At 47.5% G+C, this 15,336-nt stretch overlaps 1 protein-coding gene across 12 annotated transcripts in view; it reads left to right on the top strand.

Annotated features, from left to right (window-relative positions):
* Positions 1–13,953, top strand: part of TNS3 (tensin 3) — a 311,508-nt gene extending 297,555 nt beyond the window's left edge. For all 12 annotated transcript variants that reach the window (XM_017888090.1, XM_017888093.1, XM_017888091.1 and 9 more), the window contains 4 exons: positions 6,477–6,645; positions 9,921–9,989; positions 10,088–10,114; positions 10,909–13,953. In XM_017888090.1, the coding sequence (XP_017743579.1) occupies positions 6,477–6,645; positions 9,921–9,989; positions 10,088–10,114; positions 10,909–11,053 (410 nt within the window). In that variant the 3' untranslated portion in view covers positions 11,054–13,953. The remainder of the gene's footprint in view (positions 1–6,476; positions 6,646–9,920; positions 9,990–10,087; positions 10,115–10,908) is intronic.
* Positions 13,954–15,336: the final 1,383 nt, after the last annotated feature.

Raw genomic sequence — 15,336 nt, 5'->3', positions numbered from 1 at the left:
GCTCTGTCGCCCAGGCTGGAGTGCAGTGGCCGGATCTCAGCTCACTGCAAGCTCCGCCTCCCGGGTTTACGCCATTCTCCTGCCTCAGCCTCCCGAGTAGCTGGGACTACAGGCGCCAGCCACCTCGCCCGGCTAGCTTTTTTTGTATTTTTTAGTAGAGACGGGGTTTCACCGTGTTAGCCAGGATGGTCTCGAACTCCTGACCTCGTGATCCGCCCGTCTCGGCCTCCCAAAGTGCTGGGATTACAGGCTTGAGCCACCGCGCCCGGCCCAACTTGCTGGGATTTTTATTGAGATTGTGTTGAATCTATAGATGAAGTTAGGAACAACTGATATCTTGACAAAAGTTGAGTCCTATCCATGAATATGTAACATCTCTCCATTTATTTAGTTTTTTGTATCTTTCTTCAGAGTTTTATAGTGTTCCTCATATAGACCTTGTCTGTAGTTTGTTAGATTTAAATGTAAGTAGTTTTTGGGAGGTGCTACTGTAAATGGTATTGTGTATTTAATTTCAAATTTTACTTGTTTATTGCTGGTCTGTAGGAAAACAATTGACCATTTGTACATTAAGCTTATATCCAGCAGTCTTTCTGTAATTGCTTATTTGTTCTAGGCCAGGTTACTTTTGCAGCATTAGATGCAGTCCTAGTGGCCCCAGTTTAAGAAGGCTGTAAACAAACCACACACCATAGGGCTCTTGTGGTTCTGTGGCCATGAGGGAGGGACACAGCTAGAGAGGACAGTGGGACCTGCTGACTTTCAAACCTTGAGTTTCAAAACCGTTGGAAGTTTTTCGCTCAAGGTAGGTGTTTACTGTAAGAAATGTTGGGGATGGGATTTCTGAGTCTGGCAGAAGATTGGACTAGAAATACCTCCATTCTGTACCTCATAACTGCAGAGTAGTTTACAGGTGTAACTCCACAATAAAGGTATATGAAATATATAGGTATTTTCTTATTTCCTCTATAATTTGTATTATTTTTCTATGTAGCTTTTCTCTGTAAACTTATACATCACTGTGTCTGTTACCTAGCTAAAGTAAAATTACTTTGTTTTGAATGGAATTATAGTGTTTAAGTCATTTTAGACTCTCCTTATAGAATAAGTTACCTGTGGCCAAAATAAAGGTGAAAATAGCTTGCCCCAAATTGCAAGTGTGCTAAAGCTCGAAGCTCCAAAATGAAGTGTAGCTGTGGTCATGGGTTTCTGGCCATGTTCTGCCACTCAGGATTTTGATCTCTGTCAAATCACTTAGCTTTGCAGACCTGAGGTTTGTATCTGGTCAGTGGGGATAGTAATATTTCCACACATAGCTGTTGAAAAGATTAAATGAATAGGACATTAAAAATGCCCTGGGAGCATTTTTCTGGCCCAAGAGAAATGGTCTTTCCTGGGAAGCCAGCCTTGCCCTTTCCCTTGTGAGATCTAGATCTCACCTTTGGGCCTGGGCTGGTCCTGGGCCACAGCCCCTAAATCTGTTTAAGTCTGTTTCCCTGGAGCCCATCATGATTCTTAGCTTTCTTCTGTTAAAGTAACAGTGGACCCTGTCTGTGGGTCCCAGTGAAGTGCCCGGGAGGATGCAGGAATTTACTGTAGACCTCTCTGATGAGCAGCTCACTCACTCTCAACTGAGGAGACAGGGCTACGAAGCCAGATCCACTCTGATGGATTTATTTGTTTCAGTTGCACCTTTTAAAAATGTCTTTGAAATTTTGAAAACCTTTAATTAATGGTTTTTAAATCACAACTTATGCATTGTCAGTGTTCAAGAAAGCGCAGAAGAACAGTGATAGTGACAGGCACAGAGCACTTGTCCTGCCCAGCTTATTGGCTCCTCGCCTTCACCCACAAGGCATGTGGGTGTAGTGTCCTGTCATCCTGTGTCATAGACAGAGGACCCAAGGTGGCAGCTCTGGCTCCTGAATGGCAGATCTAGGCCTGGTGTTCAGCTCCCACGTCTAGCCATGCCCATATCGTCTCAGGGACACAGCCCTGCCCATTCAGCCCAATATGGTAGCACCAGGGGACACGCAATTTCATTTTTCTCCTTTAACTTCCTAGTTATCCTGCATTCACCCAGTAAGTGTGGAATTAATAAATGAATTGAATGAATTTAGTTGATCATAGCAGTGCATCCTGATAGCACTTGCTTTTAGATATTAAAACTTTCTCTTCTATCCTGACTTATTTTTAAGTACACTTTTCCATCTTTTTTTTTTTTTTTTTTTAACAAGAATGCAGATGCCATTTATTTGGTCCATAAGTATAGTCATTATTTGAGTTTTACAAAACATCGAATATAAATAACCTGAAACTGTAACAATACACAAAAACTGGCTTCTTACACAGACATACCAGGCAGTACAAACTGAAAACTTGAGTAAATTACTTGAAAATTATTCTGCTCACTTTTCCATCTTTTGAAATTACATTGAAATGTATCGATAACTCCAATTTTTTTTTAAGGGTGGGTCTTCTTAGAGTCAAGACTTCATTCAGAACGTTGAGTCTGTATCTGATCATCTGAGTTGGGCATTTCTGTATGAAGCTTAAATTATGACTGCCTTGAGCTTCTTTCCTTTAAAAATCTTATTTCTAAAACACATTGAGAGCTGCAAATGTCTGCTGTCCATTACATTAACCCAGGTTCCAAGTCATGGAACCAGGACAGCAGATATGTCACCAGAAGAGTGAGGCTGTCACAGTCACCAGTCCTCAGTTGGTGTCGTCTTTACCTGGAGGATTGGCTGCAGATGTTTAGAATCAGTGCAGAATAAGCACTGCAGCAAGATAGTAGAACTATTGCAATCTCTGATGACCTTCCAGCAATTTAGTGGGTTTTCTTTCCTAAACTGAACTTCATCTGTTTTCCTAATTCACTTAGAGTCCTAGACTCCTGGATATGCAATGTTCTTTGAAATGATCATGTCCAATTTCCCCATTATAAAGATTCAGGAAGCCGAAAGAAATATTAGCAGTCAGACAGCTCACAAAGATAGGAATAAACTTTTAATTCTCTCCAGTTTAATCCCTTTTTTTGATACTAAGGCCATTATGCCTTTGTTCCAATCTCTAAAACAATTTCTATTTGTGATTTAAGCCTCGCTTCTTAATTGTTTCTTGTTGAAGCAGAGGAATATAATACAATCCTGAAAAGAAAGACTTATTTCTTTTTAGTAGACTTCTAACAGATTTCCCAGAAATGTTATGATTGCATTTTTTAGCATAAGATAGGTATACTTTTTAAAATAAAGTCATATATGTTCTTTAAGTTTTAAAAATGTAAAATAAAAGGAAAGGAAAAATGAATTACTCATAGATCTGTTGCCCCTATGCAGCCCCTGAATGTTGGAAGGAAGGGTAGACAGCAGGTACAGTGTTCTCTGGCCCAAAGACCACTCCTGATGTCAACCAGATCCAATCCTGTACTGCCTTTTTTCTTGCACTTGGGATCATGCTGCATGTACAATTCTTTTCTCTTCTCTTAGCATAATAAGTTGGTTTTTAAAACATAATGCAGGTCTCATTTTTTCATGGCTACACAATGGTCCATCACATAATTCACCTCCTTATGGATGTTCATTTAGCATGTTTCTAATTTTTAATACCACAGACAATGCTTAGAGGACCATCTTTCTGCATTATTTCTTTTTCTGAATTCTGGAGTGTTGCCTTAGGAAAAATTCCCACATGTGGGCCTCAGACTTTTGTTCTGTGTTATCAAGTCCCTTTCTCAGAGTAGCCTAGCAATGGACAGAGCTCTGTTTCATGGGTCTGGTGGATGCCTTCCTGGTAACTCTCACTGGGCACTGAATCTTCACCTCTGGCCAAGAGCACTTGTCAAGTGGCATTGGATGGTCTTGGGCCAGCTGCAGTTGGACAATCACAGGCAGGCACAGGCATGCCTGTTCTCTGCTGGAGAGAGGCTCTGGGGCACTTGGTGTCAGTTGGCTGCTGTGTGCTCCATAGAGCAGGCTCCCTAGTGGCAGCGTTTTCTTCTCTGCTTTGAGGAATGATGACATAGCTCCTGCATTTGGGGAGAGAGATTCCCCAAACAGCAGATTCCTACCAAACTCTCGCCAGCAAGACTACTTCTCATCAGAAAGCGATCTGTGACTCCTTCAAGAGAGCATGGGTCTGGGTTGTGGCAGCTGTGGTTCTGTGTGAACTGATTGAGACTGTGCCAATTTTGTGGAATTTTCCTAGTAGTTAGGTCAAAATTTCCCCTTTTTTCTCTCTTTCGTAACTGCATGATCAACATGACAGTAATGCTAATAAAATCAAAGGCAGACTGTCCCTTTCATGAATTCTGTTTTTGAATTCTCCAGGCTCTTTCGCAGCTCCTATCTGTATGCACACATGCTTTTCATTTTCCCGTTCTAATCATAGCAGACGTAGTTTTTATTCTGCTCTCCCCGCTGATTGCTGATGACGTCTTTCCATGCCGCCATGTGATTTTCCTGGTTACTGCTTGCTGGTTGCTTGGTATTCCACCAAGGGGGCTAATTTTACCCCTCTCTCATTTCTGATGTGTTTCTGGTTTTTCCCACTATAATGAATATGTGGCACAAATGTCTTTCCCTGCAGGTTAACTATCTCATGTGATTATAGAATATTTCCTTTCTCAATCTCCTCAGGAGCGGGACCTCTGGGTTACTTCTAGGCATTTCAGATCCACCTGATAAATATCGCCAAGTATACTTGTCTGTTCTCATGATGCTAATACAGACACATCCGAGACTGGGTAATTTATAAACAAAAAGAGGTTTAATGGACTCACAGTTTCACTTGACTGAGGAGGCCTCATGATCATGGTAGAAGGTGAAGGAAGAGCAAAGGCACATCTTACATGGTGGCAGGCAAGAGAGTACGTGCAGGGGAGCTGCCCTTTATAAAACCATCAGATCTCATGAGACTTACTCACTCTCATGAGAACAGCATGGGAAAAACCCGCCCCATGATTCAATTACCTCACACCAAGTTGCTCCCACCACATTTGGGTATTATGAGAGCTACAATTCAAGATGAGATTTGGGTGGGGACACAGCCAAACCATATCACTAAGTGATCATCAAAAATAGTGGGCTCAATTCCTCAGAGTGTCTCCAGCTATAAACACTGTGGCCTTTGCTGTGGAGAGCAAGGATGGTCCAGCAACTCGTAAGTCGCCCTGCACTGTGACACCCAGGGACATCCTAGCCTATCTGTGGTCGTGTGTGTCAGTGCCCCCTGCAGCACACCTGTCAAACCACCTGCCAGCGCACCTTCCAGTGCACCTGCCAACATATCTGCCAGAACATCTTCCAACATACCTGCCAGCACATCTGTCTGTGCACCTGTCAAACACCTGTCAAACCACCTGCCAATAGGCATGACCCTTGCTAGTTCTGAAAATTCAGACTTAAAGGCAAAGAGAAGAAGGAGCTGCTCCCCAGGGCTGCCTCCCCCAGGAGGACATGGCCGAGGGAGACAGCACCACCCAGCACATACTGTGCATCTGAGTGCTGAGACGTGTTGCTGTAGACTATGGGGAAGCACTCTTTTTCTGTTAAGTGAAACTTTAGAGGCCTTTAACCGTGGAATTAAGACACCCACATGGTCACTTACAGGGACTCGTATATAGCAGATGGGGGCGAGTGAGTGAGGGTAGTTCTGTTCCTCAGGAGGAAGCCTACTCAGCCTTTGGGCAGGAGAGGCCCTGGTTTCCTTTAATGAATGAGCTTCAGGCTGAGCCTGGATGTCTTGGAACACCTCAATTTCACCCATGCCCTGAAGTCACACGTGCACTTGAACTGCAGGGTCACAGGCTAGAAGGGAGAGAAGAGTTGTTATGGAGCCCAATTGTTTTTCTTCTCGCAAGAGGAGATGGTCAGGGACAAGATCCACAGCCCTCCCTTGGCAGCATGGGGAGCCAGGACACAGGCAAGGCTGGGCCACTTTTGGCTCTTTCCAGCCTGTTCTCTGAGCTCACTGCAAGCTATTCCTTCTCTCGGCAACCAGGATTCCAGGACACATGCTTCTCTCACAGATGTTTCTCAGGGGCCTCTGGGCTCCTTACCTATAACAGTAGTCGGGTTTCGTGCTAATGTGACTGTTGTCCATACCCACCCTGAGACCAGAGAAAGTGCCTTGGGCTCCACCTGTGACACGAGGGTTTAATACTGCTGCAAGGCAAATAGAAAGCTCCCTCTGGCTGGTGGGAAGGCAAAGCCACACCAGGCGGGTCTGCTTTGCTCTAGTAACTCACTTATTGTCTGCCTTGACATGGGGGCAAGTGCATCCTTGGAGCACTCACTTTTCATGTTATCAGAATTAGGCGCAAAGGCCATCTGCCCTACATGCACCCAGCACAGGTCACATGCGCAAGTCGTTCATAAATCCACAGTCTGCACATCAGCAACTGCCTGTGTGTTAACAGGACACACCTGTCCCAATAGTTGCAACTAACATGTGTCTCCCTTGGTGTCTTCCAGCCTGCAATGTGTGGTACTTGAACTCCGTGGAGATGGAGTCCCTCACCGGCCACCAAGCGATCCAGAAGGCCCTGAGCATCACCCTGGTCCAGGAGCCACCCCCTGTGTCCACGGTTGTGCACTTCAAGGTGTCAGCCCAGGGCATCACCCTGACAGACAATCAGAGGAAGTGAGTGCCTAGAGGGAGGCAGGAGCCGTCCAGCAGGGGCGGGGCTGTCACCTTCCTCTTGCTCTTCCCTAGTGCGAGTAGTCATCCGGGTAAATCGTTAGCCGTGCTTGAGGTCATGAGTCACCCAGGACCTGTCTAGGCATTTTTCTCTCATTAAATAGATCCTGGGAACCACATAGAAACTATTAGCATTTGTTCTGAAGGTTATTTTTCTTAGAAATCAGTAAAATAAAATAATAAAAAGACATTTGGTGTTTTAAAATTACACATATACACACATAATTGCAAATGTAAAAAATCGTTTAACTCAGTTTTTTGAAAACACTCTGATACGATCAGAATCCATTGATCTTGGAACCTATTGTTTTAACAGAGGGTCATTTCTTTTCAGGTGAGAGTATGACCTTGATATGTACTATTTCCGTTGGCCAATTGCACATGACTTAGGCCAGAGCTGTTACTGAGCCAGTTACACTGGAGCCGATGTTCTCAATGTGGACCTTTACTGAATGCCCAGCACAAGCATGGAACAGAGCAGCCACAGGGCTGTTCCTCTCTCCCTCCCTCCAGAATGCCATCCCTGAGTGGAACCTGTGGCCTAAGAACAGAGCAGTCCAGATGCACTTGTTCTGTGTTGTGTGGTTGAGGAGGCACGTTGGCATCAACTGTGGCAGCAGCGTGATGGCAGGAGCCATCACAGCCGAGAGGCTGGCAGGGGACACTCAGACTAGCCTGGCTTCTTTCTCAGGATGCTCCCCCGGAAGGCCCCCATGCCTCTCTGTGGTGTCCATGTCCTTAGACGCAGGACATTTTCATCATCTGCCCAAAACACGTGGGAGGTTGAAGGCAGGATCTTCCCCTCCGTAGCTTCAGGAATAAATGAGTTTAGGCAGGTTTTCTCATCACCCTTCACCTGCTGGAAAAAATGAGCACAAAGCAGAGCATGGGTTTTACTGGTCAGACCCGTTCAGTGCCCCTGACACTGACCAGTAGGTAACCCTGGGCAAGGTCCCAATTCTTGATGCTGTCATATTTCAATCTTGCACCAAAATACCTATTTCAAGGTTTAGTGTCTCAAATGAAAAGGGCACTCAGCAAGTGTCCTGTGTGGCACACACAGGGACAGGGTCAGGTGCGTGGCTCAGCCCCACTGTGTTCTCAGGGTCAAGGTCACAGGCAAGGCTCAGCTGCACGGCTGTATGGTGGACTCACGGTCAGGTTCAGGGGGCATAGCTTCGCTGTTTTGTGGACTCAGGGTCAGAGTCAGGGTTGTGCCTTGGCTTTATGGTAGACTCGGTCAGGGGCATGGTTCATCTGCATGGTGGACTCAGCGTCAGGGGCATGGATCAGCTGCATGGCTCACCAAGGGTCCCAGTTGGGCATGGCTTAGCTGCATGGTGGAATCAGGGTCAGTGTCAGGCATAGCTCAGCTACATGGTAGACTCAGGGTCAGGGGCATGGCTCGGCTACATGACTCACTCAGGGTTCCCATTGGGTGTGGTTCAGCTGCCCGGTGGACTCAGAGTCAGTGTCAGGGGCATAGCTGAGCTACATGGTGGACTTAGGGTCCGGGATGTGGATCAGCTACCTGGAGGGCTCAGGGTCAGGCTCAGGGCATGGCCAGGCTGCTTGGTGAACTCAGGCTTACAGTCAGGAGTATGGCTAGACTGCCTAGTGGACTGAGGGTCAGCATCAGGGACATGGCTAGGCTGCATGGTGGACTCAGGGTTTGGAGGCATAGCTTGGCGACTTGGTAGACACAGGGTCAGGGTTGGGCTCCTTAAGGACCCTCAAAATGTTGACTGTTCCCTCCTTCCCACTGCCCTTGGAAGATCTGTTCTTTCTTCACAGGATTGTTCTATGTGCCCTTGTCAGAGGTGTCTTTTTTCTGTGTCTCTTTAGTTTCCCTGTATTCTTTATACTGCCTGGAGATGGGTCATGTCCACATCAGTTCAGATCTTTCGTATTGTAAGAGAGAAAGTTTGAGTTCAGACTGGCTAATTCTGGACAAAAGGGGGATCTTCTCACCAACAATGAGCCTTAAAAGGCACCTGTTTGAGAGGGGCTGTAGGTGGCTGCAGGGTCACCTTGAATTGAAGCATGTCCAGGCTCTGCCTCTGCGCTTGCCTGTCTCCTGGCCTCTCTCTTCATCTCCAGATGAGCTTTACTCTGTGCCAGTGCAGAGTCATTCCCAGAAGGAGAGGGTTGACCCCAAAGCCAGCTAGACTGGCCTAGCCTGGACACAGCAGTGTTGAGATGGGCATCCTCTGGGGACCATGTGGACTGGGTGGATAGCACTCTTGGAAGGAAGGGCTTGGCAGGTGAGCTGGAGGAGGTTGCCTCAGGTGGTCATGTCAGTGACTAAGGGCTGTCAGGTGAGCCGGGAAGGGGGTCTCTATGGGGGTCATATCAGTGACCATGTGGAGTCCTTCCCTAAGGAATGTTCCATGCACAGCACTTTACTGTTCACTCAGTGCTCTCAGACCTGTGACTGCATCTGATTTGGGTGTCTGTTCTGTGGAAGGAGTGGGCTGGTATCATGATCCACTCTTCACAGGTGAGGAAACTAAGGCTTAGAGACTGGAGGCTATTAGTGGTTTCCCCACGATCTTGCAACCAGCAGTGTCTGGCAGGACCAGAGGTGCTTCCTTGTGTCCATCTTACACCCCACCAGCTTTTCCAGTTCGTTGGGGCTTTTTTTTTTTTTTTTTTTTTTTTGAGGTGGAATCTCACTCTGGCACCCAAGCTGGAGAGCAGTAGAGCGGTCTCAGCCCATTGCAACCTCTGCCTCCCAGGTTTAAGCAATTCCCGTTTCTACCTCCCAAGTAGCTGAAATTACAGGCACATGTCACCATGCCCAGCTAATTTTTGGATTTTTAGTAGAGACGGGGTTTCACCATGCTGGCCAGGCTGGTCTCGAACTTCTAACCTCAGGTGATCCACTCGCTTCGGCCTCCCCAGGTGTTGAGATTACAAGCATGAGCCACTGCACCCGGCCTGGTAGGGCTTCTTGACCCGATTCCTGCCTTCCACACGGCTGACAGTTTCAGCCTGTGTGGTGCTTCCATCTACTGGTAACAACTGTTCTGCCCAACTTCATGGCATCTGTTGACTTTGAATGAGCACACACTTTCTTCTCTCCAAGTGATGAGTAAAAGTATAAAACGTTTTCTGCTGGAAGAATCTTCATGTATGGGAGAGCCTGCCCAGTGCATCCCCCATCACCCAAAAGCCCTAGTAACAGGAGCCATCCTCTCTCCCCTGTGTCCCAACAGGCTCTTCTTCCGGAGGCATTACCCCGTGAACAGTGTGATTTTCTGTGCCTTGGATCCACAAGACAGGAAGTAAGAAATCTGCATTTTTATTGAGCGAGGAGTATACTCAGTTCTATCTTTTACTTTAAAACATTAACCTGACTCTCTTTTTCTCTTTAATTTGCAAGGTGGATCAAAGATGGCCCTTCCTCAAAGTAAGTTGCTGGGAGGGATTTCTTTACATGCTCTCCTTGTCTACAGTTATACTCTAAAGTTGAATTCCAGATTTTCATAGGGGGTGCCTTATAAGAAAATGACTACACCATGCCAATTTCTTTTAAAAAAGAAGGAAGTAAAAGTGTTGTCATTATGGACAAGGATCTGGATGCTATTAACTTTTCTGCCGGCTGTTGGCTGAATGTGCAGTATTTACATGTGTCGTATAACACTGTAGCATAGATACAGGGAGACGCATGGCACAGCCTTTTTGGCCATTTGGGAATGCATGGGCTCAGCAGTGCTGAGGTCTGCACAGCTAGAAGGAATTGCTCCCTGTGTGCAGGCGTGTGGATGAAGCGGGTGTTCCAAATTTACCAAATACAAGGGAGGAGGGCCTTCATCACACTGTTGCTCCACAGCCAGTCCAGGCAGCTGTTAGAGGTCCTTCTTTTTTCTTTTCTTTTTTATCTTTTTCTTTTTTTTTTGAGACAGAGTTTCGCTTTTGTTGCCCAGGCTGGAGTGCAGTGGCGTGATCTTGGCTCACTGCAACCTCTTCCTGGGTTCAAGCGATTCTCCCACCTCAGCCTCCTAAGTAGCTGGGATTACAGGCATCTCTGATGGCTGGAGGTAAAGTGCATGAACAGGTGGCCAGCAGGGCGCTGAGCATTTGGTAGATTTTTGATAGATGCCACTTAAAATTCCTCCTGACCGTGCCACTGGCAGCTGGAGGAAGTAGAAGCTTGGTATCTTGTGGGACACTGACCACTCTAACTGGACTTTCCTTTGGCAGAGTCTTTGGATTTGTGGCCCGGAAGCAGGGCAGTGCCACGGATAATGTGTGCCACCTGTTTGCAGAGCATGACCCTGAGCAGCCTGCCAGTGCCATTGTCAACTTCGTATCAAAGGTCATGATTGGCTCCCCAAAGAAGGTCTAAGAGCCCACCTCCCACCCTGGACCCACCGATGCCTCTCAAAGCCCTGGAGACAGCTGTGGGGTGAGGGTGGGGCCCCCACTTTTTACCAAACTAGTAACCCTGACATTTCAGGCCCATGAGGGGAAAGAGGATCTTCCAGCTCTACAAAAACAAGAACAAACAACATCACCGTGAACTGACCTTTCCTGAAACTGACTTACCTGACACATCTCTGTAGCCGTATGTTTTTTGGGTAGAAGAAGCTGGGCATGGGTGCACCCCACCCCCTAGGGTCCCCATGGGAAAGGGACATGCAAGGAAACAGCACAGAACACAAGGTGGTCCCCATATCCCTGGCACACCAGCATTCTGGGGGATGAGGAATCCCCAGGCCTTGAGGGAGAGGTGACAAGTGACTGCCATGCTTCGCTCGTTGGCATGGGCGCTCCTGTCCAGCTGCACCCGAGGCCAGGAGTTTCCCTCACCTTGGTCTTCCCAAGATGGAGATGCTAATGAAACTGAGAAGGGGGCGTATGTTTGATGAAGGTTTGTGCAAGTCAAGCCCTTCTGGAGTACAGTGGGGCCTAAAACGAGGGGCCTTTGTGATGGGCTGTGAGGATGAGGGTGGTGGGAAGAAATGGCCACATTAGAGACCCCACCCCACCCCACCATGGTGAGTGCTCCGTGCCTCGTACTCACCTGTGGCGAGCTGGGCGAGCTGGGCTGGGGAGAGCCTGTGAGGACCCTGAGAGGAGAAATGAGAAGAAGGAACAAAGATATTTCTGTGTAATTTATATTTTACTTATGCCAAATTATTTATGATAATTTGCCATTGCTATACTGTACCAGTGTCGAATGCTGCAGCCTGCCAAGCTGTGATTTTGCGAGGCTTGTCCCCATGTAGGATGCACCATAGGCCCCTGGCCACTGAAAGTGTGTGCGGTGGACTGTGGGTCTCCCATGTGCAGTGCCGCCCAAAGGTGGCTTTGCCTCAAGCAGCCTACCCTGATGTTTTACTCATTGGAATGTTTTTCCGCGGTTGTGGATGACTTCCTTTCTGATGGAGAGTCCAGGAGGGATGGGAAACACCTGGTTTTAAACTCAGCATCCCCCGCACGGGCTTTTCAATGATCTTCAGGCCGGACACTGCACGACCTGAAGTTCCCCTGCATTTATCAGCCTTCTTCGTGCTCCTCCTTGCCACCCTGGGGTTCTTGCTGGGGACCCTGTGTGGTTGTGGCATGTGGGAGCAGAACGGAGGATGAGGAGAAAGAGAAGAAACCTCGGTACTGATAAGCTATTTTTGAGTGCCACTCTTTGCCATCATCTAAGCCACTGAATCAAGTGTATTTCAGGCTTATTTCAACATTCCAGCCCTGGTTTTCTTGCTTGAACCTGTCCGTGGTCAAAGGTTTGGGAGAATTTGTGACCCTGGAACATCCCCAGAGTGAGAGATGGGGCTGGGCCACATCGGAATAAGGCCTCAGCCCCGTCCTCTCGCAGCGCAGGTGCTCTGCAGGCACGCTGATTGTCCTGACTGCGATCCAGCCAGAAATTCCCTCTGCTTTCAAAAGTCAAGTCCCCAGTCTTAGGCCACACTGGTGTCACAGGCTCCTGTCAGGGAGCTGGGGTTTGGAAGTGTGCTTTGTGAACTCTGCTTTAAAGTGAGGGGCCGAGGAAAACTTAGCAACAGGCAGAGCTGGAAGCAGCCAAATCACAGTGGATGTTGTGTGTGCGTGTGTACGTGCGTGTGTGTGTGTGCATGTGTGAAAGCAGGTGGACCATTCCACTTTTTAGCTCCTATTGATGCACCAAACCAAGTGCCTCATTTCTGTGCCAAATGTTTGCCTTGGTCATTGTGGACCTCCTCCTCTAACGTGCGGTGGCATGACTGTCAGGAGGTGCTGGCATTTTCAGCAGATCCTCTTGTTGACCCCTATGTCTTTGGCAGAGGCTTCTTAGCATCTCGGTTTTTCATCCACTGCAGGAATGTGGCCACGGGGAGCAGAGGTGTGTACTTTTCCCAAGAGGTCCTCATCCTGAGATGGTCCCTACCCATGTTTAACCCAAAGAGTGCAGGCCAGGTCCCTTATCCTTCTGATGAAGGATGAGAGAGCTCATTTAGAAATCAGAGCAAACGAAGGTCTCAGTATTGAGAAACAGCCTGCCAGGGAATCACAGAGATATTGGGGTGCCCGCGATGGCCCCTGTGAAGCCATGCTTTGACGGCATTCAGGAAGCCATGCAAACATGCTTTTTGAACTCATTGGCCAGGTGTGATTTTTACACAAGGTAAACGTGGTCAAGGGCATCAGGGAATTTGCTCCAAGCAGATAGCTCCTTCTGAGGAACCAAAGGCAGCAAGTTTCCACGATTTCTGAAGAGCTGGTATAGGAAGTTTATGTCTTCCTTTTGTGTTACATGTGCATTAAACAGAACAAGCTGTGTGTCATCACAGATTGTACTGTGGGCTCGGAAACCGTGAGAGAGCCCCCACCGTGGACACCGGCTCTAGGGCCACAGGAAAAGGAACACTTCCAGGCATTTTGCCTCCAGGGCTCCCGTTGGACAGGCGCATACTGCCCTGGGGAGCAAATGTGGAGAGTTCACGAACTCATGTGCCCAACGCATATTATAGCCAGGGTCCTACTAACTACTCAGTAAAAAAACGTATTGTTGTATTCCTCCAGTGTTAAGCTATAGCCATGTTAAAAGTCACCGTGCATTTATCCTCAGCATCAAATACTTTGTAACGTCGTCTTCTCTGCCTTACTTGTTAGTGCATATTTTTACTTTCCTGATACTGTAAAGAATATATCCAGTATGTAAATGAATGTTCTATAAATCCTTTGTATAGTCATTTTCTCTGCTCTTTAAATATCATCTCTATTCAGAGTATAATAAAATTATGAACTTGGTAAGCCTCCGTGAGATGGTATTTGTGTGCCCTGAAGGACATTTGTGTGTGTTTGCACGTGTTGTGTGCATGTGTGCACTTTTATGTATGTCTCTACACAACGTGTGCATGTGCTTGCACAGATGTATCTCTGCGCACTTGTGTCTGTGCATCTGCGTGTGTGCTCGTTCATGAATGTGTGTGTTTACAATCAGTGGATTCAGTTATAAAGTCACAAATGTTTTGCCTTCAAGAATATAGTAAGATTTCTGCCCAGAGACCTTTGAAATGTTATATTCAAAGATTTTTGAAGATTAACCACAATGCAGTGTTGATAATGGGTCCTGACATGTTTTCGATGTTGCTGTGAATACCCCTACACACACACTGGCTGCAGGAACACACCCCTGAAGTGGGCCACCTCCTGAGGGACCTCCCAGTGTCTATTCAAGTGGGCACTAAAACTGAATATTGAAACTCTGGTGGATTCACTTACACATCAACAGATTCTGGAGACAGCCAGTGTCACCCACCTGTTCCCCCAGCCAAGGCTCCTCCCTCCCCTACCTCAAGGGAGTTTGCCCTTTTCTACTGACTCTCTGCCCTCTTGGGCCTGTCCTCTCCCTCCTGAGTCAGGTGACGGGACACAGGACCTCATCTAACCTCGTTCCCTCAGATGCAAACCAGAAAAGAAGCAATGTTTTAGGCTCATTTGGTTATGGACAGATAAAGATTGCAGTTAGCTGCCATCCCCTGCCACCCTGTGCACAGTTTTCTGCCTGCATGATCAGCCTCCAGAGACTCTAGCTTTCCACTCTGAGGTGACACAGAGGAGATATTTCACCCAGCTATGTTGGGAGAGTGGACTTGAAATAGTCCCAGTGTTACTGCTTTGGAGCAGAAGAGAGGGTGGGTGGTTAAATCTTGTCCAACAAGAAGCTCCCAGTGAGTCTTGGAATCCAGTCGTTTCCCAGACCTTCGACCAATGTCACAAGGTGGAAAGGTGGGTAGGGCATTGATTTCACTGTAGCTTAGGGAGTGCACTTTCCAAGAACACCATACTTGTTACAATTACTGGCTCCGTATGGTGTGCACATGTCCCTAGGTTCCCGACCAGAGCCAGCCCTGGGGACTGTTGGAGAGACCCAGTGGCCACGAGACCTCAGCTGGACAGGCCCCCGCCACTTGCTGCAGGAGGAAGTTATGGGACCCCCATTCATCTCCCAGCAATCTGTTACCTAATGCGTACCTGGGCCTGGCCTTACCTACTGGGGTCGTCCTATTATGTGGTGGGCACCTTGGTCCACCCACTTTGGGGGTCATTGATATATTGTGTAATGAACACTTTGGATCTGCCCACTGGGGGACAGTAGGTCCGCAGCTCAGTTGTACTTCTGTGTCTCATTTT

Source organism: Rhinopithecus bieti, unplaced genomic scaffold (assembly GCF_001698545.2).
Source record: "Rhinopithecus bieti isolate Rb0 unplaced genomic scaffold, ASM169854v2 scaffold_17174, whole genome shotgun sequence".
NCBI classification, from domain to species: domain Eukaryota; kingdom Metazoa; phylum Chordata; class Mammalia; order Primates; family Cercopithecidae; genus Rhinopithecus; species Rhinopithecus bieti.
The sequence above is the reverse complement of the archived record's forward strand: the minus strand, read 5'-3'. Positions and strand labels throughout refer to the sequence as shown.